We start from the raw sequence: 27722 nt of genomic DNA, 5'->3' as shown, positions 1-27722 counted from the left end.
AATACACTTCGGCTGCCCTGAGAATTTTCAGTTTAAGAATGGAAATTCAGAACAAATATTATTTAGGATATTGTAAAACAAAGAAAAATCTCTCCATGGGGACAGGCAAAGGTTAATGTCATAAAACATGGAAATTTACAATAATCTTCAAAAGGAAATTAAAATCAAAATCAAAAGCAAACTCTTGCAACCTGCAAGGGTTTGAGGAGCACTTGCTGTTCCTTTGTACAACAAACATCACCAGTCACCAGACAGCCACTTAGTCAACAGTTGTTTTTGCTCTTGTGTATTTGAAACTTATGCTTAAAGAAAAACAAACTACTACCTGTACAAATTGGTCAGCTGTATTTCTCAGCGATATACTGTTAAATTTAGAAGTAAACAAGAACAAACTGTGCAACTGCAGCTAAATAATGGAAAGGATCAAGACACAAAAATGATGGTGTTTGTTAAAACTGCAGTGTATATCATGGTTATGGCATGTAGCTCACTTTCTACTTTCATAGGCGTAAATACGGCAAATTGAAAACATTTCACTATCCTACATTTTCAATAGGAGATTAGTTATACGATAAATATATTGGCAAGTGGCAAATACATCAACGTTTCTTTCACATTGTGAGCTTGGTTCTCTCACATTAAGAAGCCTATTTACGCCCATGGCTCTTGAACCTGAAGAATGTATGTAAAACAAAATAACAGCACTAAAGTCTATCACAACAAATACAGTGAACAAATGCCCCATATTACCTTCATGGGTTTCAACACCCTCAATGGCCTCAATAGCCTCAACAGTAGCTGAAGAGAAGAGAAGGGTTGCATGCAAAATGAATGAGAAAATTGAGTGGGTTTTCAGTGTAATAAATATTCAACATGTTGAAAACAGGAAGCCCCATGGAGCACAGTGTGGGAGTGGCAGTTGCATATACAGTACACTTGAAAGAAAGCATTAGCATAGTTTCAACAAAAATATAGCCAATTTTTCTGCATATAAAGAGATATGGAAAAATTAATGGGCAGATTAAATGACATGAAAATTTAATTTATTATCACAAAATGGATCATTTCAGAATTAAATGGTATTATGAAACAATATTATAAAATGATCTTTAGGCAATTCGTAGAGCAGAAGAGATGGCTGACTATAGCTACAAAATACAAAGTTTGTTTGCATGTTTTGAATATATATACTGTAAAACCAGACATTATTCAGAATTAATACTTCTGTTTTCTGGTGATTAAACAGATGTACACATAGTAAGTGTGTTAGTTTTGTCTGATACATGTACACATACATTTTTTTGAGAAAACACCTGTGGTTTTCTTGTGAAATGTTTTTAACTCATTCTTCTCATGGATGAGTAATATTGGAAATTAATGTTTGAAGAATTAACACCAATTCTTTTCTTTTGACATCCTTATAAATTCTCCATATTCTGTAGAGTTACTATCAATAAGTGAACATATGCTATTTATTTTAAATGCAATCATGCATCATATCAATTAGAAGCTCTGCTGCACAACATTAATTTAATCACACTACGTGACAGCTGAAACTGTCTATCTTGACCTGCAATTACATCAGACCATTTAAAAGAACATCATATTGCACGATTTTTTAAAAAGTATTACAAGTGCAACATTAATAGAATATTCTGTCCTTATCATGTTCTTAGTTATATGGAAAAATATAACTGCAGTTAGAAAATAGCTTCCAGCATAATGTGCATGAGAAGCACTGTTGCAGCACCACTGTATTTGCTCTTGGTATTCATTGATCGCCACCACATTTTAGTAATAAGTTAAATTGTGAACTGTGAGGAGTATAGGGATTTTTATTTTTTTTAGTAACTATTTTTATTAATTACAAATCTTGACTTGCAATTCGATGGAGTCATCATGAAGGGAAAGAAAAATATAGCAGCCTTTATACTGGAGAATAGTCCAAAGTGCATCTCGATCATAATAAAAGCTGCAATTCGCTAATCAAAATGGTAAGATACAAGAATACCTCTATTAATACATTGTGAAGTGCTAGTTTTGTTTGAAAATATTTATAACACCATATATACAGAATTTAGTTCCTTACTTGTAGACAGAGTTTTTCAGTGTCTTCTCATAATCAAATGAAATCTTGTCATCCTTAAAAAAACTGACAAAGGCTACAAAAGTTATGGAATTTCCATTAAAATGTCTAAACACGTGATTCAGGTGACGAGGAGTCAAAAGTTGCTGAATAGATTTTAGTAAATCAATTTTCAGAAATTGAAACCTGTGATCCAACGATCTTTAAATCAGCTGAGTTCTGTGATCAGTATTTTGTTTTTTAAATATGTAGATTATAAATTGGGTTAAAAAACTTTATGCCATACCTAAATTCTTTCTCAAAATTGATTATTGAATGATATACAAAATATGAAGCTCACTGTGCAGTACTATAGCTATGTTTTCTATTTACAATATTAGATAACATTGCATTCACCAACTTAATCACTCTTCAGCTTATTAATGCAAAAAAGAAGCTAATGATAGAGAACATTTATGTAAAACTTTAATTTAGCCATCAATATTTCTGCCATTATTTACTACACAAATACTAATTGTTACATAAAATATATATATTTTTTCTGAAATAATTGTTAGAAACTGTGGGCTGAATGTTTGCATTTCTATCAGCAGGTTGCACACCTGCAGCGGTGGGGACTGAGTGCTTCGGGACTGAGTGCTTAAATCTGGGAATTTGCACAGTGGGGGAGAAGGTCTTTTATAAAATATAAGAGACGTGGAGTGGTAGCTGAAGATAGTTGACCTAAGAGCTAAAGTCCAGAGGCATTAAGTAGTGTGCAGATAGATATTTGAAGGGTTTGAGTGTGTTTTTTCTATTTAAACTGGGTTTCAAAAAGTATGGGGCTCGTAAGTAAATACTAGATTACATTTACAGCATAACTAATTGTATAAAAGCAATAGATGGGCATTGAGTGGCATTTTAATCTTAAAAGCTAATTAGTCAAATACAAATTAAAATCAAGATGATGTGTTGCTGGTATAGCATGAGGGAACTGGTGGAATCCTGTGTGATTCACAGTAACTACATCTGTAGTCAGTGTCCGCAGTTCAAAGAACTTTGGCTCCCACTCTAAGTTGCTCTCCAGTGCTGAGTAGATGTCCCTTGCCCTGGTACTAGGCAGGCATTACAGTAATCTGAACTCAATGACAGTGTCAGTCCCGCCCACTACACTGTCCTTTACTACTTCATTTATTTACAATTTCATTTCTTCATACTCCCTCCTCTTAAGCGGCTTCCTGTAACTTAGTGTCATGGTCATCCTGTATGTATCATTTCATTTTTCCTCCTGCTGCACTGATCTCTGAGGTCTGTGTATTGCAGTGATCTCAGGAACTAAAATCAATGTATCTGTATATGCGAATGGTGTGTGAAGACCCTGCAATTGGCTACGTCATTGGTGATCACCCCTGTAGCCATGACTCACATCCAGACAATCTGAAAATTACCTCAAACTCATGACATTTGCAAAGGCTGATGTTCCTGTCCTGTTTCTCCATACCTGCCTCACTCACAATCACTCTCCTGTCCTTGCACACTGACCAAACCAGACAATGCAAACCTAACAGGTGTGATTGCCTTCTGGTACAAAGAGTATTCATAACAGTTGAACTTTTTTTTTCCCTTCTGGACTGGTAATTCTGTCAGCCTGTATCATTGTAGTCCTTTTGACTGGGTCTCCTGATTCCGCCCCCATCTCACCCTCTGCCTCAGTCTGCTTGCCATCTTAAATTTTCAGAGCTTCTACAGTTGGCTGCTACTTTGCTCCTGCCAGATGTATCACAAATGAAACTCCAATGTTCCTAACATGGAGAAGATCTGCAAATGGACATGAACTAATGGGCCATGTACTGACCTGAATCAGCAGCTATTGCTGTGGCTGTTGTCTGTACCTGCTTTTCAAGAAATTAGAACATTTTCAACTTTAGAATGAGGAATGGGTAAATGGAGAGCTAGGACCCAGATACCTAGTTTGGATAGGAAAAGACTGGCTAATATAATTATTGCTTGGTAGCTCTTTGCCCAAACTTTCACTTTTTCACATTAAATTGTTTCACACTGTTAAACATGTTGCTGATGGTCAACCAGAGTGAAGTCTTAATGGTTTTCCCACCCCCATAAAATTCTTGGAAGTTCAGAAAGAGAGCTCTTAATGATCAGCCTAATTAATGAGTTGTTTGTCTTCACTTCCCCATCTATCACCTACCCATCGTGCTCTTACATGGAAAATGATCAGAGTTAGGAAAGGAGGTGGCAGACTGGCACATACGTTCGAGTGCCAGATTTTTGTTTTTCTATTCTAACCCACAAGTACCACATTCTCTTTGCTGGTGTAACTGCTGTAACATTCACCTAGTTGTTAGATTAGACTTCCGTTATTGATAAATGTTGAGATCCTTTTGATTTGTGTAACAGCTGCAACTTCCCTTGGAAATAGAGAGAGCACTTCTTCCGGTTATTAACACTTGTACAACAATATTAAATGTCATTGCGTATCTATTGATGGTGTGGCTTCCCATTTTGAATCAGCTCAGGCTGTTTATGTGAATTATAACCTTTGAATAAGGTTGTGAAATTGAATATGCAAATTTAAAGTCAATTGTGATAATATGAGAATATTCAGGTTGATTGTTTTGGATGAAAATGAATAACTTTGTTGCAGTTAATTTATTGATGTTGGAATGTAATCATCTCTCCACCTGTACCTTACAATGACTGGTATGCTTTTATAGTTAAACTGAAAACACCATTGCTGATTATACTGTGAACTTTTAATCTACTGTTATATCTACGACAAGCCACATTTAATCAAAAAAATTTCAAAACCTATAATCATTTCATATATCTAAGTGTAAGTACCACCACAACATATTAGAAGCATATTTACATTATGTCAATGAGTAATTGTACAAACGCAAGTAAACTTAATGAAGTCTGAATTAGAAAAAAATGTCAATTGTAATATAGTAAAACCACAGATATGTGAGGAATATAATAATTACTTTAATTCATATTAATGTTTGTGTATTTCCATCACTTGGCACAAGATGTTCTGATTTTACAGTATAATAATGAGTTACTCAATATTTGTATTTCAGTAATGTAAAACAATAATGAAATACAATGGTAATTTAAGTGAACACTGTGTCCCACCAGTTTCATTATTTTTGGTATTTCTGGCATCACATTTCCTTGATTAGTTGAGAACCTGGACAAGAAAACCACTGACTTGTCTGCATTCTGTCTTTCCAAGTATAGCTGACAGGTCTACAGCAGACTGCAGAAATGATTAGATGAGACCCTTCACATTGCATATTGTTACCATCTAGTTGTTCAGTCAAGAATGGACAAAACTAATCAGCTACAAACTTTGGCTTGGCACAGTGAGTGCCATCTTTTCTCCAAACCATCCCCCCAATGAACATTTCTAGTGCTAGGTTCACAGGCTCACATTCTTGTGATGGCATTAACATGCACACAGGGAGTGTCCAGAAGAAAGTAGGTAGATCAAATTCCACAGTTGCCATTCCAAAACTCAATTCTTCAGATATATAAAAAATTTAATTTTTCACAGTTGAACCTGCATTCAAGAACACGAAAAATCTTCCACCATCTTCAGCCCACCTTCTATGCTATTGGAAAGAGGACTTTCAGGTGATTTGCTGATTGATTTCTATTCACTGTTATTGTAATTATAACAGTGTTTGACAGTTTCCAGAGTTGTGTAAAGTTGCTCAAGTCCACAGAAGTGCTGTGATGGATATTGAATGACTTTAGGAATTCTACACAAAACTCTCATTGGGCTACACCATCAAGGGAACACGCAAAGCGGAAACAAAGGGCAAGCTTCTAGAACAGGAGGCAAGGGAAGGGGGAAAGAAAAGGTCCTCTGGAAGCAGCTATATTTTCCTGGAAGCAATTCTCCAACCTCAGTTTCAGCAATGAACAATTTGTTCTATATTTCTGCTTCAGTCAGAATTTCCAATATGAAATTTGATACTTACTACAGCCATGACTGCAACTGCTGAGCATGTCCAGTGCAACATTGCCAATAGCAGTACGGCCAGAAACCTTTATGCATCAGATTCATTCCTACTTGGAATTTGTAACTATTTCCAGTTCACTTGTAACATGAGATTGAACACACAGATAATCTGAAAGTCATGAAGCAGAGATTCTTTATTCCACTAGCATCAGATTTTTACAAAGTTATGAAATGAAATTAAACAAGGAAAACAATATTTACATGGAATTAAACCACTGGTTGACATTCCGTTGAGGAATTCATTTGTCTATCCCTCTCCCCGTGATGCCTCATGCGACAAAGACACCCTTTCTTCTAGAGAACTCAACAGCTCAAGCTCTCTGTTTGGCACCCTCTGTCACCATTGTCACCTTCTGCTGGAGGTCGTTATAAATAATCCTGCTTTAGCCTTGTGTGACGTTCAGCTATCCATTTGGCCATTCTCTAGTCTGATTTTCAGGATAAACTGTGACAAGCAGGCTAAAATGATGTTTATTCTGTCTAGGGTCCTCTCAAATATTGAGCTCAAGATGAGCATATTGTTTAGAAACACAAGCAGGAACTGTAAATTAAGGCAGACAACAGTTTTATCTCTCAAATGCATGAAGGTAGCAGGGGAATGACAAAGCCCAGATGGTATTCTTGTATATTTCTAAAGACCCATGGTAACCATTCAGAATTCTGTCTTTTCAATATCTTGTTCCGCGATGGGTAGCTGCTTATAACATTAGGCCAAATCTAGACTGCAGAAATACTTTGCATACTTGAGAACTTGCAAAGCTTTCTTAATCCTAGGTAAAGAGTAAGCAACCTTAGATATCTTTTCATAACATGCCTGGTAATCATCAGAGATCCTTAGTTTTCAGTTTTTCTTCCGGTCAAAGACTAAGGGGAGACATTGGACTTGATGAATCTTGGATGGCATCTCACTCCAAAGATGTCTGAAAGTAGTCCAAAGTTTCCTCCCTTTGAAGTGGGTGACATCCTTAACAAAGGAATCCTTAAAGCAGAAGGGAGAAATCTGGCCGGTTTTGAAGAAGTTATCCTGGGCATGAAATGTTCACTTTGCTTCTCTCTTCACAGGTGCTGCCTGACTTGCTGAGTTTCTCCAACTGTTTGATTTTATTTTAGGTAAGGAATTGGTACTGGATGGTCATTTACATTCATAATTCTGTTCTTCAGCAGATCATAATACCCAATGTCAAATTTAGTTTTACTGAAAGTCATCCCATACTTGGTGACAGAAGAAATAAGTTACCTCCCCAGGGTCTTCTCAAACTCACTAACATCCATCTTTGAAATGAGATTAGAGAGATATTTCATGCAGTGAGTCCACTGTCCACTGTCCACAACAGTAAGGATACATTTGGGTTTTCTTGATGAGTTGCAATTGTCACTGGAAATCTGCACCCACCTACAGGATTACAGAGTGCGAGCCCTGCTAGATGTAGCATTCCAACAAAGCCTGATGTTGACCATTTGCAGAGGGCTGGCATGAGCCTTCAAGAACAGTGGTAGTGTGGGTGGGTGAGACAACATCCAGATTTCTTGTTTTTCAAACATTTCACAGGTTCCATATAGGATGATACAACTGGAGTGTACAGCGCAAGGTCAAAGCCTCCTCAGCCCTACTTGCTGAACTTGTAAGGTAGTAGCAATCACCATTTATGCTTTCCAAGGATGCCTGGATCGTTCTCAACATATTTGACCCCAATACCACCAGTATGCTCAAACTCCTTCCTTCTACTCAACCATTTGCTGCAGACATTTGAATATTTGGACCTCATCCCAATATTTCCCAATGGCCTTCCCAAACAGATATTCTATTGTGAACTCCAATTCCTTCACACCAAGGCAACTGGACACCATAACCAGTTGTGCACCCTGAGTCCAGTCTTCAATCACTGGATCTTCGGGTGTTTCAGGAATTCCTCACATCTGACCAGTATCCTACCTATTGTCAAATATAAGCAGCAGCTTCTTTTCTTCATACTATCAAACAAATGCAACTGGGAACCTATTCCGGTTTTGTCTAAAGGTCCAATTTTCTCTGCCAATGCTCAAGCCTCTAATGATACCAGAGCACCATTGACCTTCCTTGAGGACACAATCCATTTCAGCTCTTCCATAATCCACTCCATTTAGGCCAGGTGCCTTCGGCTGCCAGGACCTGTTACCTGTACTATGGAAATGGAATTGTATGGTCAGCCCATAGGTCATGAAGCAGGGATTCTTATTCCAGTGGCAGCAAGTTTCACGAACATGAAGGGAAATTAAAGTTAAACAAGAAAACCAAAGTATTTATGTAGAATTAAGCCTGTAGTTCACAACTTGTCAACACAATATTTTGTCTGGCTTTCCTTCTCTCCACGAGACCTCTTTCAGATAAGGTACCCTTTGTTCCAGAGAGATTCACACAACTGCTCAACTAATGTGCTTCCTCATTGTTTCTACCTTTTGCTGGAGTCACCATTACATACTGTTGCAAAATACAGACCACTATGGCTCCATATTCCAAAAAATTGACATTTCCTCCTGTCTTGCCAGCGAGAAGCAGATGGAGTGAGTGAGCACACAGATTTATGAATTTGCTTTGTGGGGCCTGTATATGATACTGAGATTTACTTCAACCAAAGCAAATTCATGATCGTAACATCCTGTTAGTGGGTTGTTATAGCAAAGTATCACGCAGATCAAAGCCTGGTATTTTGGGAGCAGTCTTCATTCTGCTGTATCACTTCCATTTGAGCCAGTATAACAAACCAGTGGGTTCTAGTGCACAACAAATGAACGTGTTTGCCTTGGGAGGACGCATATAATGTTAGCCGTACTTCTATGGAACTATCAAGCTGTTTAAAAGGTGCATTTGCTCCTTGGACTGTTTTGCAGGTGGTATGTGGCATGCTTCACAACCTCGCCATCATGAGAGCACATCCTTATCACCAGCTACGCGACAAACAACAACGTGAAAGGAGCAGGAGGAAGGGAGGAAACAACCAACAGTTCCTTCCTGGCTAGACTCTATGCAATCATCTCACTTGACAACAGTACCAGGAAAAACAACTTGATACTCATTCACCACAAGTCCGACACCTTATCTTCCCTCTATTACTGACCATCAGTGCGTTCTTTTGACTACAATGCAGAAGTCACCACAAACTACATGTTCCAAACAAAACTGTAAATCAAACATGCCATATTGCAAACAATCATCAACGCATCTTCTGCATTTTGCTGAATTCCACGTGCCTTTGCCTCTTCTAGTGTTTCTGCATTCTCAGCTCACAGAGCTGATAGCTTTCAAAGGGGCAGAGTACAGATTTGCCTTTGGAGAATGACCTCCAGCAACTCCAGTCTTTGATAGCCTAGCTTCAGGCTATATTACCTTTGCATACTTTGTTGCAATCTTGACTGTCAGATTGGCTGGCATAGTGTGGGCACTGGCAAAATGGCAATGGTGTCATCCTGAGAGAGGAAAGTAGATTGATGCTTCATGCCCATTCTGAGACAGCATCTCCAAAATCCAAGGGCTGCTTGCTATGATAGACCGCAATTCTCTTTGAACAGAGACTAGTCATACCATCAATCGAGTTTGCGTGACAACAAGTTGAATTTACTTGAGAAAAGTCATTGTTTGTATGGCAACATATTTGGCTGCATAACTTCAGCCTTGAGTTATCACTGCAGCACCCAAATGTTGAGTGACTTTCACACTTGCTGCAATATAAGCTGATTCATCAGCCATCAGATGCTGCAAGTTGTTGGGATTTGCATGTGTGTAAATGGAGGAGGCCACGATTTTCATGATGGAAAGGATAGGCTAGATGCTCTGCACAATGCCTTGTTTCAAGTTTAAAATCACACAACGCCAGGTTATAGTCCAACAGGTTTATTTGGAAGCACTTCATACTGAAATTGATCGCAGGCTTTCCAACAGATCTGCCAATGCAAAAAGCATTTAAATGCATTTAATAGCCTCCGACAGTAAGCAGCCTTTTCAAAGCCCCCAGTTGAAAGTCCTGCAGTAGAACCCATGCCAACTTTGACCTCTGGTGAACTAGCACATGTATGATGAACTCCCCAACCCTGGCTCTAGGCCAGTCATGCTGGAGCCTCACAACAGGCAAACCCCATCAACAAGTCCAGTGTCAGTGTCTGAGCTAGAAGCTGCCAGTATGAAAGCGAGTGACAATGTTTTTCTTCATTACTGTCTTCCTGTTGTACCTGACTGATGAGATTGCAGTTTTTTCATTAACTGAAGATGAAAAGTACAAAGGTAGGTTGTAGAATGAGGGAAATAGGATGTGAGAGAGATAATGATCTGATACAATGATGCCATTATTATTGATGATTTCAGACCCAGTGATTGGTATTTCCTCAGTTTTGGTTGTTCCTACAACAGTGACTGGTGCATCCTGCAATGTTACAGAGAAATGAAGTATTGTCAGTTTGGTGTTACTGTCTCTCGTTCTGCACTACCTTGACAGGGAAGTGTGTCAGTGAGTATGATGTAAAATGACATGGACATGGTTAAACAGTTGACAGTGTTCACACTGTGATATCTGCATATGAAATGTACAGCACTGCTAAGTGTGTAAGGGTAAAGTGAAGGTATGAATGATAGGTATGAATTATGGTTGTTAGAGATTGTGTATAGGTGAGTGTTGGGTGTATGGAACATTTAGCAGTCTCTGAGGCAAATGGTGCAGCTGGCAGAATATTTTATTCCAAGATGCTGCACCATTTGCCTTTGTTAGGCCTTTGAACCTCTTTGGATATACATCTATATCCTAAATTTTACTCTTGACATTGGCTGCCACAGCTCTTGAAACAGCTGTATAGAGTTTTCCTTCTGAACCTTCTATTCTTCTGTGGACAGATGACATCTTTCCCTTTCCCTCTCTCTCTGGCATCACTTACGGTCTCCTGTTCAGCTTGAGAAAATCTTTAAACAACTCTTTCTCATGGTTTGTCAATGTTCTATCCTTCCCAGGTCATAGCAATTGTGAATGACTTCCAACACCTATTGCAGCCATGAAACACTTCCCCTTTAAGATCTACAGAATCACTTCAGGTAGTGCAGGCTAGCTTTAGCTCTTGTTAGTTTCATAGAACTTGCACCCTCAGAGCAGGTGTACATTCATAGCACATGAATAGCACATTGTTGGCTACATGCAGAATCATTTAAATTATCAGGCAACACAAAGTTTGTGTATGGCCTCTATTCGAATTATTGAGCATGGGATAATGCCATATTGTGATACTCATATCTATTTCTAGTCCTGTCCAATTTCATGCCCATCACTCTGGATGGCGAATTAGTGACCAGTGGTTTATTGCTTGTCCTTAAACTTCCAATGTCAGGGAACCCAAACTCTTTGTTTGATGAATATTAATTGCAATGGCAAAGCTACAAAACTAATAATACAGGAAATTCTGAATGGTTAATCAGACAGATGTGAGACTGTGACAAATTGAAGCAGAAAAGAGAGAATACCTGATTGTTCTAAAGGAAGAGATGACAGAAAAAAAAGAGAAACAGTTCAGAGAAATAGAAAGGAGGAAATATTACAGTTGTGACTAAAACAGCATAGAATGGAAGGTTAGCAGGAAGAAAGTTTAACAAGTCAATAAAATTAATAAAAGCTAATTAGAAAACATCTGTAACATAGGATTATAATTAACAAACACATACAAAGCAATTTTGACTAATACATTAAAAGAATGTCTGTTCATCAGGCCTATCATTCTCTTATACTGTAGAAACACAAATTGTTCAAATATATCAGGGTCATATTTGCTTTCAATTCTAATCATTCAAAACAAATAATAGAAAATGAGTCATTGTTTCAGCACAAAAATAAAGAAATATTTTTTAAATGCAGTCACAGTTTACAGATCTTGTCATTCAACTACATGTTTTGCATATACACAGAAGTGTTTTTCAATATAAGAAGAAAAACACAAAAACAATGGTATAAATCAGAGCTGCGCCAGTATCGTAGCTTTGGATTGCAAGGAAGCCTAAAGGTGCAAAACATTATAACTTCACTTCGTGAAAAGCTACCAAGTGATTCATTGGCTGCTCCCGATTTATTTTCCATTGCTGTGAAAGAGCTCATACTCCTGCTCACACTCCTGCTCACATTCTCACTCTCAAAGCACTAACATTAAATTTGAAAGAGAATGGAGCAGTGTACATCTTTTTGTTGTTGGACAGACAATAAATGAACTGACAAAACAATCCTGTTCTGCCAGCTCCACAACATATCAGACTCTTATCTGCAATTTAACAATGCCCCTAAATTACATGTATTCACTTTGTGCTAACAGTTAATTTTCCCAACTTTAAAAGCTTAATTATATTTGATTGATAATTTAGGATCTCACAGGTCCTTCCATGGATCTTGTCATGAAAATTTTCCATCAAGTATCAGAAATGAAAATCAAATAACAGCATTTTTTAAGGATACTGTACCTTATAGATAAATTATAATAATTTCTTAACTGTCTCATAAAGTCAGTTTCAATAGGAAATTAAGTTAACCTTTACTTCAACATTAGAAATTTTCAGAAGTCAGTCTGTTTTTAAACACAATGTGCATTTTTCATTAGGTGAACTAGCAAAGTATAGAATGGGTTAAAAAATAATCAATATTTATTTTTACGTATCAATTATTAAAGCTAGAAACAGGCAAGAGTCATTCAGTTGTGTTATGGAGCTATACCACTATACAGTATAGTGGCCCTCGTATTCCAATGGTGCTATAGTCATTAACACAGAATGGACTGTGGTTACTTGTTAGGACCTTATGGAATACCAAATGTAACACACCATAACTAAAAGTTAGACAAAAAGAAACCTAATTCAACTCCTGGCTGATTATTAAGCTGAGCCATCGACTTACCACTCACCCCCACCCCCAACTACACCTTACCCAACACTTACATTCCCAGTCCTGGACAATTACACCCACTCCCCCAACCCCAACTGACCCAACCCAGCCAACCTAATGCATTTCCACAAATGGGTTACAAAAAAAACCTTCATCCACCCACCACTCACCTCAACCATTGGGCAGAATATCCTCATTCCTGTCGGCCCCGACACCCACCTCCTCCCCACCTCTGCTCTGCTGGCTGCAACAACCACCTTGCACACTGAACCCCAACAGACACTAAACACTTCACTACTTGCCTGGAATCCTAGTCACTAGTGACACAAGTACTTAAAGAACTGCAGCCCTAACCCCACAGTTACAGTACACACTGACACAGGTTTGACCTCTCCCAGATATCCTGCACAATAGATGGTGTGCTGATTTTACATACACTCTGCATGTCTGAAGTAACCAGGATCAGACTTCCTGACTAGAAATGCGCATCTCCATCCTAACAGCAAACAAATCTAACTGAGCGCTACTCCTTGGAATACCCAGACTATTATATCAAAATTATGAGATTTAAATATTTTGCTAGCTAGTTTTCTATGACTGCAGATAACCTATCCCTAATGGGAGTGCAAAACAGAAATAAACAATTAGCAAAAAGTTATTAATCATGTCTTAAAAGCACCTTTTCAAGTGAAGGGAAACCACAATGCTTTATGTATCCACAGGTAAATGGACATGACTTTTGTTTAATTAGAAATATAATTTAATAATCCAATTCATACATCTGTTTAGGAATGGACATTATTCACTGAAATGAAGCTATGAATGTTTTAGTTATTGGTGATATTTTAACCTATGACAGGTGCCCAAACAGAATAGCTTTAAGTAAGAACACTTTCTATCAATAAACAATCAGTGTTTTACATATTCTCAGAGCAAACAGTAGCTGCTTTTGCAAGCATTATTAACTGTACTGTTATTCATTTGATTATTTTTCAAATACTTATTCAGCAAAAGACTAAAGAAAAATAGAAAACACTGATATTTCAGAACACAATGCATGATGCGTCTTCAGAATATTAATGTGTTACATTAATTATATTTGTCAAAATTAAAATAACTTTGGATACATTTTCTTCTGCTGTTTAAATTACCAGTAGCACAAAGTCAACAACACACATGCTTCATTTCAAATGAAAATTACATTGGGATTCTATGAAAACTTTATTGAAAAAAAGTTTAGAAATTCCAATTTGGATCTTGAATTGTGATTACGCTGATTGCAAAGACAATGAGCTCTTTGATGAATTCTAATGGATTATCTCATTGCCTCAATGAGAGAGTGTTCAATAAAAATTATGAAAAAAAAAACTGGCTCTGCTCCAGTATATATCATAGCAGAGAGACCAAAGATCTAATGGCATTACCAAAATGTAACAAAGAATTAGAAATATCTTTGTTATTACATGGCAAAAACCAGCTGAGTGATATCATGGCAGAGGAGAATATTTATTGGGTTTTGGTGTTTCATGTACTCAACAAATGAGGAAAAAGCCTCCTATATTTTAAGTTATGCATGTGATACTACCTTCAAAAAATGGTGGTAATGTTTGAATTGTAATTGGTAAATGATTGTCCCTTTAGCTACAGAAATGGACATGAATCAATAATAAAAGTTTTATTCACTATAATTAATTTAACATACTAAGGTCCGTTATATCAATGAATGCAAAAGGATACAACTACACTATTATTATGTAATCATGACATCATGATATGTAATATGTGACATTCCAATATAAATTACTGGTGCAATGGAGTCAGTGTAGTGTGTTCAGTCAATCAGTTATGAACATGAAAGTAAAATTACATCAGGAAGCATAGAATTCAGACTATATGTCTGAGTTATCATAACAGTGTAAACAGTGTTGGAAACAAAACTGAAGGCATCTGTCTCAACAGGGACCCAGTCTTTGTGGTATATGTAACATGAGCTATCATATAGGGCTACACTCAGACCATATTATACTGGCAATGGTATCTGGCTCAAAACAAATGTCAGCTTTAACTTCACAAAATGTAATAGGAGGCATTCTTATAACTTCTAAGTTATTAAATGACATTAAGTTCCAATGTTCTAATTTTGTAAAGAAATACAATGCATGATGAGAAGTTTTTAAACATTAAGGTAATAATTAACTCAATAAAGAATCTGTGTTTCATCTTCTAAATTCAGGGCGGCACGGTGGCACAGTGGTTAGCACTGCTGCCTCACAGCGCCAGAGACCCGGGTTCAATTCCCGCCTCAGGCGACTGACTGTGTGGAGTTTGCACGTTCTCCCCGTGTCTGCGTGGGTTTCCTCCGGGTGCTCCGGTTTCCTCCCACAGTCACAAAGATGTGCAGGGTCAGGTGAATTGGCCATACTAAATTGCCCGTAGTGTTAGATAAGGGGTAAATGTAGGGGTATGGGTGGGTTTCGCTTCGGCGGGTCGGTGTGGACTTGTTGGGCCGAAGGGCCTGTTTCCACACTGTAATCTAATCTAATCTAATCTAAAAACATTATGCTTGAGATACCCTGTCTATGATGGGATAGGTGAAAACTCAAATGACCATAATTCTACAAAATTGGAGATTCTGATAATGCAGGAGATGATTGCGTTGAACATATCAAAGATTTGGAATAGTTGTCAATGATGATAAGGAATAAAGCACTTTAGATGCAATGACAGAGGAAGTCATCTCTGATCTTGGGTACAGTCTGTAGATTTTGTGATATGAAGGTGCCAATGTTGGACTGGGATTGACAAAGTTAAAAATCTCACAACATCAGGTTATAGACCAACAGGTTTATTTGGAAGTACAAACTTCCATAGTACTGCTCCTTCATCAGGTAGCTAGCTGATGAAGGAGCAGCGCTCTGAAAGTTTGTACTTCCAAATAAATCTATTGGACTATAACCTGATGTTGTGTGATTTTCTAACTTTATCTAGGTTTTGTGAAAGGCCAATAGCCAGGCTGAAGATAATCAAACATACAATTGTGGTAAAGATTAACATTGGTTTTAGAGGCAACAGCACAATTAAATATTTGAGGGGAAAAGGGAGATAAGAAATTGAACAGTACTTTGCAAGACCAGGAGACTGAAGGTGGATGATTGAAGGAGTAATAAAGCTGGTTCAAAAATGTGGTGCAGTACCTGAAGAAAATGAACCATTTAAGCGTCACCATCATCAGCATATAGAGGAAATTAGGAGATGAATAGTTTCAGGAAATGGCACTGATTTACCTCTCAAAGGGGCATGAAGTCACAGAAGAGGAAAACAGGAAAAGCAAACAAGTCATCGAAATGAGTGCTTCTAAAGTGGCAGCACAACTATCCACAGACTTGCTACACTTGTTATTAAAAATTAGGATGCTGTTGTTCAAGCAGACATTTGCCAGTAGAGAGAAGGATGCAGAAGTTATCCTTGCTTGCCCGAATAAATTTTAAATGTTGAATGGTTCTGGCAGAGTGAGACTTGGCAGTCAATGTGGTCCAGCCAAATTTAGCAATTGATTATTAAATTTACTGTGTACCAAATATGTTCAAGTCAGTGCCCTGTAATCCTCAATGCGTGAAGATTGGGAACCATACCAACAGGCTTGAACAGGATAGGAGAGGTTTTACTGAGGGAAAGGCATCAAAGAAGTGATTGTCCAAATCACTACAAATACAATCAAATTAATAATTAAACAATAAATTAATTTAAAACACATTCATACAAACCACACAAGAAATGTTAAATATAATTTATGACAGCAACTTCCAGATCTGAAATTCACAGATCAACTAAATAATTTTCTGCCTCCCAATATTCAAATTGAACACAAAAAACTTTGACTAGTTAAACTGAGAGATATATTGAACATTATTGCAAACAACTGTTGAAGCCAATTCTGATTATCCAGGTTTCGGCTGTTGAGATGAACATAATATTTCAAGGTAATCTCAATTTAGGAATCAGTCCTTGGAAAATGTGCATCTCAATCACTATCTAAGAGAGATGAGCGAGTGAAAAAAAGTGAATTATAAATGAGCTAACTAAATATCTGTAAAACTTCACTAAATACTATAGTTAAGGTGAGGGTGACTGAACATTTTGAAACTTAGCAGCTAAATAGTGAGGGCTGCATAGATTTGAAAAGATTAGGCCATGCCTCATGAGTCTGATTAAATTTTTCCCAGAGGTGAGTAAAATAGATAACTCTATTCATGTGGACTTCCAAAAGGGATTTGATAAGTCACTTATCAAAGACTGTTAACTAAAGCTGAAGCCCAGGGAATGAAAGGCAAGTTGTTGACCTGATCATAAAGCTGGCTGAACAGCAGAAGACAGTTTAGAAATGATGGTGAGATACTGCAATTGACAAGAGCTATCCAAGGATCTGCATTGAGACCTCAATTATTTGATTTACTTATTAATGACTTAGATAATAGGATATTATAGTGCATATCCAAATTTTCAAATGACAAAGATAAAACAGCACTATGGGTGATAGGAATGAACAGAGAGATATCGATAAGTTAAGTGAATAGGCAAATTTTTGACAATTCAATTTGCATGTGTGCAAACTTGAGGTCATCAGCTTTGGACCTAAACAAGTGTATTTGCAAAATACCAGCTATAAACAGTGGAGGTCCAAAGAAACGAGGGATCCAGATGCATTTCTAATTAAAACAGGTTCAGAAAACAATCAGAAAGGCTTTGGATTGTTGGCTTTTATGTTTTGTAGATTGGAATATAGGAGTAGAAGTTATTTTTCAGCTATACAAAACCCTAATTAGACTATGTCTAGAGTACTTAGTAGTTTTTGGCATCAAATTCCTGAAAGGAAGCACAAGTCTTAAAACAAAAAGAGGCCAACATAGATTTATCAGAATGATAACAGAACTCCAAGGATTCTATAATGAGAATAGATTACACAAATTATCGTGTTCTCCCTGGAAATTAGAACACTGGAGGACAACTTCTTTGAGATTTTCAAGATATAAAGTAGGGTAAATAAAGAGAAGCACCTCCTGCTGGTTGAGCTGTCAAGAAATGGAAGACTTATTCTTAAAATTGGAGGGAGGATATTGCAGGAAGGAGATTAGAGAAAAGCTCCCTACAAAGCATGGCAGAAGTTCAGAACTCTTTTTCAAACCACATCTGTTCATTGATCAATTGTAAAATTTTAAGAGTTTTGATTATCCAAAGGTATTAAGAATATCATGCAATGGTGGGCTCACGTAGTTGAGTTGTAGATCAAATATGATCTGCTTGAATGTTCAAGATGCTCAAATGAGGAGAAGTCACAGACCTGGAACACTGAACTGGACTTTACACTCTGGGCCCCTTGGCACCCTACCCAGCAAGTGCCATATTTACCTGCTGCCATGTACACTACCCTTCAGAGAGCAGATAAGAGTCAACCACAATACGGAAGATATGAAGAGACATGTAGACTTCCATCAGACAATGATGCCAGATTTCCTTCCCTAAAGGACATCAATAAATTACAACAATTGATCATAGTTTCCTGGTTACTATTATTGATACCAGTGTCTGGATTTTCCACTGGTCAGACATTCATCATTCTTGCAGAAGTTGTGCTTGGGGACCCTGTAGAATTCCCATAGAAGCAAACTGTAAGGGAGTTACCTGGGAAATTGAATACTTTGCTGGGCAGATTCCATCTGCTTGAAACCCTCCAAAAGGCTCCATTCGGCGGCATGGGGGCTAAGTGGTTAGCACTCCTGCCTCACAGTGCCAGGGACCCGGGTTTGATTCCAGCCTCCGGTGACTGTCTGTGTGGAGTTTGCACATTCTCCAAGTGCCTGCGTAGGTTTTCTCTGGGTGCTACAGTTTCCTCCCACAATCCAAAGACGTGCAGGTTAGATGAATCGGCCATGCTAAATTGCCCATAGTATTCAAAGATGTGTAGGTTAGGTCCATTTGTCAGGAAGAAATATAGGATAATAGGGTAGGGGAATGTGTCTGGATGGGTTACTATTCGGAGGGTCAGTGTGGACCTGTTGGGCCCAAGGGCCTGTTTCCACACTGTAAGGAACTTATTCTATTTGAATCAGAGAATTCAGAAGTTTCTGATTTAATTACATACATAGTTACTAATGAAATGTATGACTAATAAATGGTCTAACTCCTGAGTAACTATTCAAGTGACCCATAATACATCACACACACACCCAACTACAACCCCAAAGCACTTAGAACCCCACATCCTGACTGACACCTCTGAGACCTGACTCCTTTTTACCAGCCATGAACCTGATGTTTAACTCCCAAGACCTGACAATGACTTCACTCTTTAGGATACGAACACCCGGTCTCCCACTGTGCATCTGATCTGCTTCTACCATTCTCAGTCTCCTTCCGCTTTGCCTGCTGTAGACCTGCCTCAGGAAACCAAAACCCTTTCCCTGCTCTGGCCCCGATCTGCCTCCACCTCAAATCCCTCGAAATGATGCACTTCTTTCCCTCGCCATGGTAATGGCACCCAAATTCTCTCACCTTCCCCGCCAGATTTGATTTCTCTCACCTAACCTAGCTCACCCTAACCACTGCATCACTTCCCTTGTCCCCTTAGCACCCTACCCAGCAAGTGGTGCCAGGTACCCTACCTATCTTATGTGTTTATGGTTTGACAGCAGCTGTCAAAAAGTGGCTGTTAAGATCTTTATATTTCAGAATACAACACCTGATTGCTGTGAAAAAGACGTGAATTTCCTCCACCTGATTGCTCTACAAGATGGAAGAACTGTCAGCATGGAAGCATAATTTCACATTTCCAAAGGAGCCCTGTATGGATTCTCCTCTCAGAAATGCGGAGCCCCTTCCTTTTGTAAAAAAAAGGGACAGAGAAATAATTCATGTAAGATTGCAATTCCTCAGAAAATAAATAGTCCGATGACCTGACAGCTCTGTGTGTCATTAAATCCTGGTAGCCATAGAACAGGTGATCCTTCTATAGGGATGATAAAAGAGCTTCCTACACCATATGATACTGTGTAAGGGGTGAAATGCTGACACAAACTGCAATTATGCTTAATTGTTTAAACTTGTATACCTTGATTGTCAGGTTTCAGCATTCATTGTAACAGGTTTTAATAGATCTGAGAGGAAATGAACTCAGGAACTGTGCTGTGATGTGTGAAGCAATTTCATCCTGGCACCCTGCCCAAACTGGAACAAACTGATACACCAGAAATTAACAGAAAACAATAAATATTTACTCTGTAGTCTAAAATTGTTCATACAACTGATTTCAATAAAGTATCAACTGGTACAATGATCCACAGCAGGTCAGCATCCATATCTTGTAAAACATGTGAAACTGAAATCAAACCATAGTGCCCAAATGTAAATATTTTATGACATAAATCTCCAGGCAGATAATAATATCGGTGTTGTCCACGCATCAAAGCAAGTAGCAGAGACACCTTGATAGATTTTAGATTTCATAGGCCAAACGTAGCTTTGGTTATTTTAAATTTCAATCCATTTTGACAGTTCAAACTGTAAAAATGTGCAAACAACTAGAATATCAAGCATATTATTATTCTCCAATCACTGTCCTTGCTTTTTATACTCAAGTTGTAATTATGCAATAAACCTTAATTAGGTTGTAGCAATTAAATTTATTTGAGAAGTTAAAACTCATACTCCTTTATAAGCCAAGCATAGTGTATGTTTGTTTAAAGTTAAAATATTTTCAAGGAAAATAACATACCATTATGAAATAACAACGATGGGAATGATGAGCAGAGTTTCTGTGGCATGCTGTGCAACTGTAATATACTTACCTCGTGATAGGTCAAAAGCATCATCCTTTCCATGTCAATAAATTACATAATTTAACATAAGGATAATCAGGAATAACAAGATCAATATTTTGACAAGTCTGACAAATCTGCATATCCTTAACTTGGTGGGTGGCACGGTGGCACAGTGGTTAGCACTGCTGCCTCACAGCGCCAGAGACCTGGGTTCAATTCCCACCTCAGGCGACTGACTGTGTGGAGTTTGCACGTTCTCCCCGTGTCTGCGTGGGTTTCCTCCAGGTGCTCCGGTTTCCTCCCACAGTCCAAAGATGTGCAGGTCAGGTGAATTGGCTATGCTAAATTACCCGTAGTGTTAGGTTAGGGGTATGGGTGGGTTGCGCTTCGGCGGGGTGGTGTGGACTTGTTGGGCCGAAGGGCCTGTTTCCACACTGTAAGTAATCTAATCTTAACTGGATCATTTTACACACAGTTATCCATTGTGTTAGGGATTACAAAATAGCCAGTCACATTACACAGTTTGAACTCTCAAAATTGAGATCAACATTTTCCACTATTGGACAAACCTCAAACTAGGGGGCATTGTTACAAAATAAGGGTCATTTATTTAAAAATTAGATATAAAGAATTTGTTCCCTCAGAGTTGTGAACATCTGGAATTATCTACCACAGAGTGTTGCAGAGGCTAGATCAATGAAAGCATACAAAGAGGAAGTAGATAGATTTTTGAGATATCATGTTGAGGCTATGAAGAGCAATGTTCCCTCTCGGATGCGCAGTCACTCCAAGGTTCCATATATCAATCAGCATTGCATTCTTGTTTAGGAAGTTGCTGCTATGCATAGACTTTAGAATCCATGCACCAAAAAAAAATTAGAGGGAATATTGAAGAAGAATTAACACGAAAGGGGAGTAGAGACCTGCAGATCAGCCATGACTTGACAGAATGACATAGCAAATTTGAGGGGCTGAATGGCCAACTTATGTTCATTGAATTCATTTGCAATAGCAACGTAAGGTGTGACACAATGAGAACATTAAACAGTGGTCATTTTAAGAAACTGTTAATTAACTAGTAGAGTTTGGGTAAGTACATGTTTTGAGAGTTATGTTCAGTTGCTAAACACTGGAATAGATTTTTGGCTGGGCTAAAGCTGGGTAAAAGTGAGTACTGCAGATACAGTCATAGGGTCATAGAGATGTGCAGCATGGAACCAGACCCTTCGGTCCAACTCATCCATGCCGACCAAATATCCCAACCCAATCTACTTCCACCTGCCAGCACCCAGCCCATATCTCTCCAAACCCTTCCTATTCATATACCCATCCAGATGCCTTTTAAAATGTTGCAATCGTACTAGCCTCCATGACTTCCTCTGGCAGCTCATTCCGTACACGCACCACCCTCGGCGTGAAAAAGTTGCCACTTAGGTCTCTTTTATATCTTTCCCCTCTTACCCTAAACCTATGCCCTCTTGTTCTGGACTCTCCCATCCCAGGGAAAATACTTGTCTATTTATCCTATCCATGCCCCTCATGATTTTATAAACCTCTATAAGGTCACCCCTCAGCCTCTGACAGTCCAGCAAAAACAGCCCTAGCCTATTCAACCTCTCTCTATAGCTCAAATCCTCCAATCCTGGCAACATCCTTGTAAATCTTTTCTGAACCCTTTCAAGTTTCACAACATCCTTCCGATAGAATCGTGCACAATATTCCAACAGTGGCCTAACCAATGTACAACCACAACATAACCTCCCAATTCCTTTACTCAGTACTCTGATCAATAAAGGAACGCATACCAAATGCCTTCTTCACTATCCTATCTACCTGCGACTCCACTATCCTATGAACCTGCACTCCAAGGTCTCTTTGTTCAACAACACTCCCTAGGGCCTTACCATTAAGTGAATAAGTCCTGCGAAGATTTGTTTTCCCAAAATGCAGTACTTCACATTTATCTAAATTAAACTCCATCTGCCACTTATCAGCCCATTGGCCCATCTGATCAAGATCCCATTGTAATCTGAGGTAACCTTCTTCGCTGTCCACTACACCTCCAATTTTGGAGTCATCTACAAACTTACTAACTATACCTCTTATGCTCACATCCAAATAATTTATATACAGAGGAACCTCGATTATCTGAACACCAATTATCCGAAAATCAGATTATCCAAAGGCGATCTCCAGGTCCCAATGGAAACATTATATCAAAGAGTCTTTCCGATAGTGATCGCGTCTTTTGTTTACAGTGATTAAACAGGCACCGTCTCCAAATGACTGACCTCCCACCCTCTCTCTCTTCCCACACTTTCCCTGGAGTTCTCCAGAGGGGTGTATCCTCACCCCGCCCCCTTCCCAAGATAATCTGACCAATATTGCCCTGTACAGGGCAAAGGTGGAACCTGTCAAAAAGTTGCAGTAAAGGGTTGTGTGTGTGGCTGTGTGTGCGTGCGTGTGCACTATTTGGAGACTTACCCCACAAAGGCAGCTGCCGCAGCAGCAGTCTTGTTGGTGTCCAGTCCAGCTCCCCCAGAGAGGGGACAGGTGCGTACGGGGTTGGGGCGGCGGTGTTGGACAGGTGTGGGGGGTGTGAGGGGGTGTGTGTTGTGTTGGACGTGGTTGGAGGCGGGGGGACAGTGTTGGGGGCGGGGTGTGGTATTGGACGGGTTTGGGGGGCAGGGACGGCATTGCATGTGACGGGAGCAATGTTGGGGGTGGGGTGTGGTGTTGGATGGCCTTGGGGTGGCGGGGGGGCAGTGTTGCACGGTGTTAGGGGGCGGGGGACAGTGTTGGGGGCAAGGGGGCGGTGTTGCACAGGGTTAGTAGGTGGTGTCGGTATTGCATGGGTTTAGGAATGGTGGGCGGTTTTGGACAGGGGCGTGGCGTGGGGCTCGCGCGCTGTGCTGCTGCAATCTTCTGAATGGGGAGCAGACTTTAAGAACTCCAAGCCCCAGATGAAAGGCATTTAATCGATTAACCGAATCATCGATTATCTGAACAAAATAGCGCCCGCTCATCACATTCGGATAATTGAGGTTCCCCTGTAAATGATGAAAAGTAGTGGACCCAGCACTGATTCTTGCGGTACTCCACTGGTCACAGGCCACCACCATCACCCTCTGTCTTCTACCTTTGAGCCAGTTCAGATGCTGGAGGCTAGAGTCAAGATTAGAGTGGTGCTGGAAAAGCACCGCAGGTCAGACAGCATCCGAGGAGCAGGAAAATCGACGTTTCGGGCAAAAGCCCTTCATCTGATTCTTGATGAAGGGCTTTTGCCGAAAAATCGATTTTCCTGCTCCTCGGATGCTGCCTGACCTGCTGTGCTTTTCCAGCACCACTCTAATCTTGACTCTAAAGCTGGGTAAGGCATTTCACCACAGGGATGTTGTAAAATGACAAATGCTGTAGCCTACTATTTCAATTTCAGCTCATTTTTTCTCATCTTTTGGAGAGTATTTATCAATCTGGGGTATCTTGCTTGCTGGGATATACTAGTTGTACTGTCCATCTTCACTCAAATGGCTATTTTTGATGTGCAATACTAGGCAACTGGGAGTCATTAAACTGTTACACAATAAGTTTTCAAAATCAAGCTGGGTACTATTCAACCAACATTTGAACACGTATGCATGCAACACCTGGATAATAATAAAGAACAGATCTTTTGTCATCTTAACCATGGATCTGTAGGGTAACTGTTATTTCTTCACCACCATTTAGTTAACTAAATGGTCAATCAATCAGTTTCAAACATGGACTATTCCGAGCTTTATACTGGCTGAGGCCCATGCAGCACAGTGTAATCAATCACTGAGCTATCAGGAAAGTGTTAAGGAACTTTCTATTTCCAACAGATTCATATTCAATCATTAGAAGTATGGAACATGAATGGATTACTTTAAAACTAAACATAATAAAAACAATGAAATTACTAAAATAAATTTTGCTTTGGACTTTAAATTGTAAAATCTAAACAAGTTTCAGTAAACTTCTACAATCATCTTGGAATGAAATATTCCAGCATGTCCTTCCTGGTTTAGACTTTGAAATTGCATTTAATAATAGCTATTGTTTGAGTACCAAGGGTGGCCATTGGGAACCATAAGGGAATCTGATGCTCACTCATGCACTTCTGCAATAACAAATGCCAAATACCATCTTGGTATGGCCGTAAGCATCCATGCAGCTAACATCCTCCTGAAGTGTGATAGTGAGGCACATTAGGAAGTCACTAACAATATCATTTTGATCAGTATATCAATGGTCTAGCCAATGCCCTCTCCTTACGTCAATTAGCTGAATGCATTCCAAACAGCAAGGAGAATGGGGTATTGTCAAAAACTGTCAACCTATCTTTTCTCCTGCAGAATAAATTGTTGTGAGATTGTGAAATTTGGCATTCTTACATTTGATCTGTAAATGAAAAGTTTCAGTGGCATGAGTCTGTTCAACTATGAACTTTTCTTCTTTCAACAGATCATTAGTAGACAAGACCTCCTAATTTAGCATTTACAATGAACCTACAGCTATACAGATAAGGAAATTGCGTACATTAATATATGCTGTCACCCACCTTCACAAAATTCTCAGTCAAGAGTATGATAAGTAGCTAGATTACACTTAGACCATAAGACCAACAGACATAAGAACAGAATTAGGCTATTTGGTCATCATGTCTGCTCCACATTTCAATTATGGCTGAGATAATCCTCAATCCCATTCTCCTGTAACCCTTGCTAATTAAGAGCATATGTGTCTCTGCCTTAAAGATTTGCCTGCACATTCACTCTTTAAGAATTTCTACTAACTAAAATTTACCATTTACTAATCACTGCAGGATATTGTTACAGAAAGCAGGCAGAAACTTGTATGAATATTTATTTGCTTACAAATGAGTCTGTTTATAATAGAACATTTAATCACCCAGTCATTCACAAAAATGGGGCCATTATAACATTTAAATGTTAAACATTTGATTTCTATGTAATGTAATGTAAAAAAATATTACAGAGGATCATAATGCCAGCAGAATTATAATTTTTTTCAGTTTGAGAACATAGACATAGAACATACAGCACAGAACAGGCCCTTCAGCCCACGATGTTGTGCCGAACATTTGTCCTAGCTTAAGCACCTATCCATGTACCTATCCAATTGCCGCTTAAAGGTCACCAATGATTCTGACTCTGCCACTCCCACAGGCAGCGCATTCCATGCCCCCACCATTCTCTGGGTAAAGAACCTACCCCTGACATACCCCTTATACCTTCCACCCTTCAGCTTAAATTTATGTCCCCTTGTAACACTCTGTTGTACCCGGGGAAAAAGTCTCTGACTATCTATTCCCCTGATCATCTTATAAACCTCTATCAAGTCACCCCTCATCCTTCGCCGTTCCAACGAGAAAAGGCCTAGCACTCTCAACCTATCCTCGTACGACCTATTCTCCATTCCAGGCAACATCCTGGTAAATCTCCTCTGCACCCTCTCCAAAGCTTCCACATCTTTCCTAAAATGAGACGACCAGAACTGCACACAGTGCTCCAAATGTGGCCTCACCAGGGTCCTGTACAGCTGCAACATCACCTCACGACTCTTGAATTCAATTCCTCTGCTAGGGAAGTTGAAATGAAATAGTCAGGAATCTATTCAATTACATTGTGTCTCAAACTACATCTTTTTAAAGCACAATATAAAACAGTGCTTGCCAATTTTTTTTCTGTACTGTTAACAATTTCATAGCTTAGAAATTACTGGAAGCCCTTGGTGCCTCAGTAAGAACTGAGAAACTAGGACAGAGAGCTGTGGGGTGGATGTGGGTGTGTTAGGAGGTAAAAGGAATTAAAAAAAACTTTTCACTGGCTCATTTGTGGCAGACATTAGACCTCAAAGATTGATGAGTTAGGCCATACCTACCATTAAAAGATACTCAAGCACTTGAGGCCTTACAAGTGTAAACACTCAGTCATTGTTGCCTTGGCGCTCACAACTCTCGAACCTCATCTCGCTATCCCACAGGGGACCACGTCCCAGTATACAACCTTTAAACAAAAATATATTCCTGCCACTAATGGCTCGAATGGAACAAAATTTACTGATTGTCTACATTTACAGCACTTTGAAAATACAATCTTGCAAGTCTGAATTTGTTTTATCTTCATGCTTGTGCAATTGACCACATCATACACTTACGCCAGCTTAGTGATTGGATGAAGGTTGGCCAGGTGGTTCTTGTTGAGAATGACATCCCTGATTGGGGCAATCAGGGTCTCTTAGCTGACAGATATATAAAGAGGAGTCTCGCTCGAGGGAGTGGCACTGAGCTACCTGATCAGAGCTCATGTACTAGGCAAGTGTAAATAAAGGGTGACTTGGTGATGGGATACCGGCCTCTGTGCAGATATTTCATTTGCCAAAGCAAGAGCTATTCAGTTGGAAGGTTCACAGGAGGACCATGTCTGGCACTTAGGATCTTCCTACATGACAATGGGGCAAGCACCTTGCCTGTACTCACTGCCATCCAGCAGTTTTATGAGGATTACAAATTCCCTGCACAAAATATTGCTGACACCGAACCAAATCAGGCCAATGACAAAACATATTGGAATTTCAATGCACCTATTTAATTCTTAATGCCCTATAACACTACCTCTCAAAACTGGTAAGTCAAAAAGTAACAGACTAGTCATTTACTGGCTCAATATTCATGTCTTAGATTTTTAATGCACAAGATACTGATGCCTATGAAGAACGCAAGAGCAAATTTTAATTTAGCCATTTAAATTTTCAGTCAGGAAGAATAAATGGCATTTAAAGAAAGTATCATTGTTAATATTTAATCAAAGGAGCAATGACTGAAGTCAGGACTTTAAGTTGCCTTTTTAAATATCTCAGCACTGAGAAACCAATTACAC

The 27722-nt window shown here is 39.0% G+C and overlaps 1 protein-coding gene across 4 annotated transcripts in view; it reads right to left on the bottom strand.

Moving 5' to 3' along the window:
* The window catches only part of LOC122556672 (protein phosphatase 3 catalytic subunit alpha), a 426923-nt gene that overhangs the window by 2254 nt on the left and 396947 nt on the right, over positions 1 to 27722 (bottom strand). For 3 of the 4 annotated variants that reach the window (XM_043703682.2, XM_087995359.1, XM_087995358.1), the window contains one exon: positions 751 to 798. The exons of the other annotated variant lie outside the window; for it this stretch is intronic. In XM_043703682.2, coding sequence (XP_043559617.1) covers positions 751 to 798 — 48 coding nt within the window. The remainder of the gene's footprint in view (positions 1 to 750; positions 799 to 27722) is intronic. 4 annotated transcript variants of the gene reach the window in all.

This window comes from Chiloscyllium plagiosum, unplaced genomic scaffold, assembly GCF_037043375.1.
Source record: "Chiloscyllium plagiosum isolate Xiang-an unplaced genomic scaffold, Cpla_swu_hap1 HiC_scaffold_16, whole genome shotgun sequence".
Taxonomy (NCBI): Eukaryota; Metazoa; Chordata; class Chondrichthyes; order Orectolobiformes; family Hemiscylliidae; genus Chiloscyllium; species Chiloscyllium plagiosum.
This window is presented reverse-complemented; position numbering and strand designations above follow the sequence as displayed.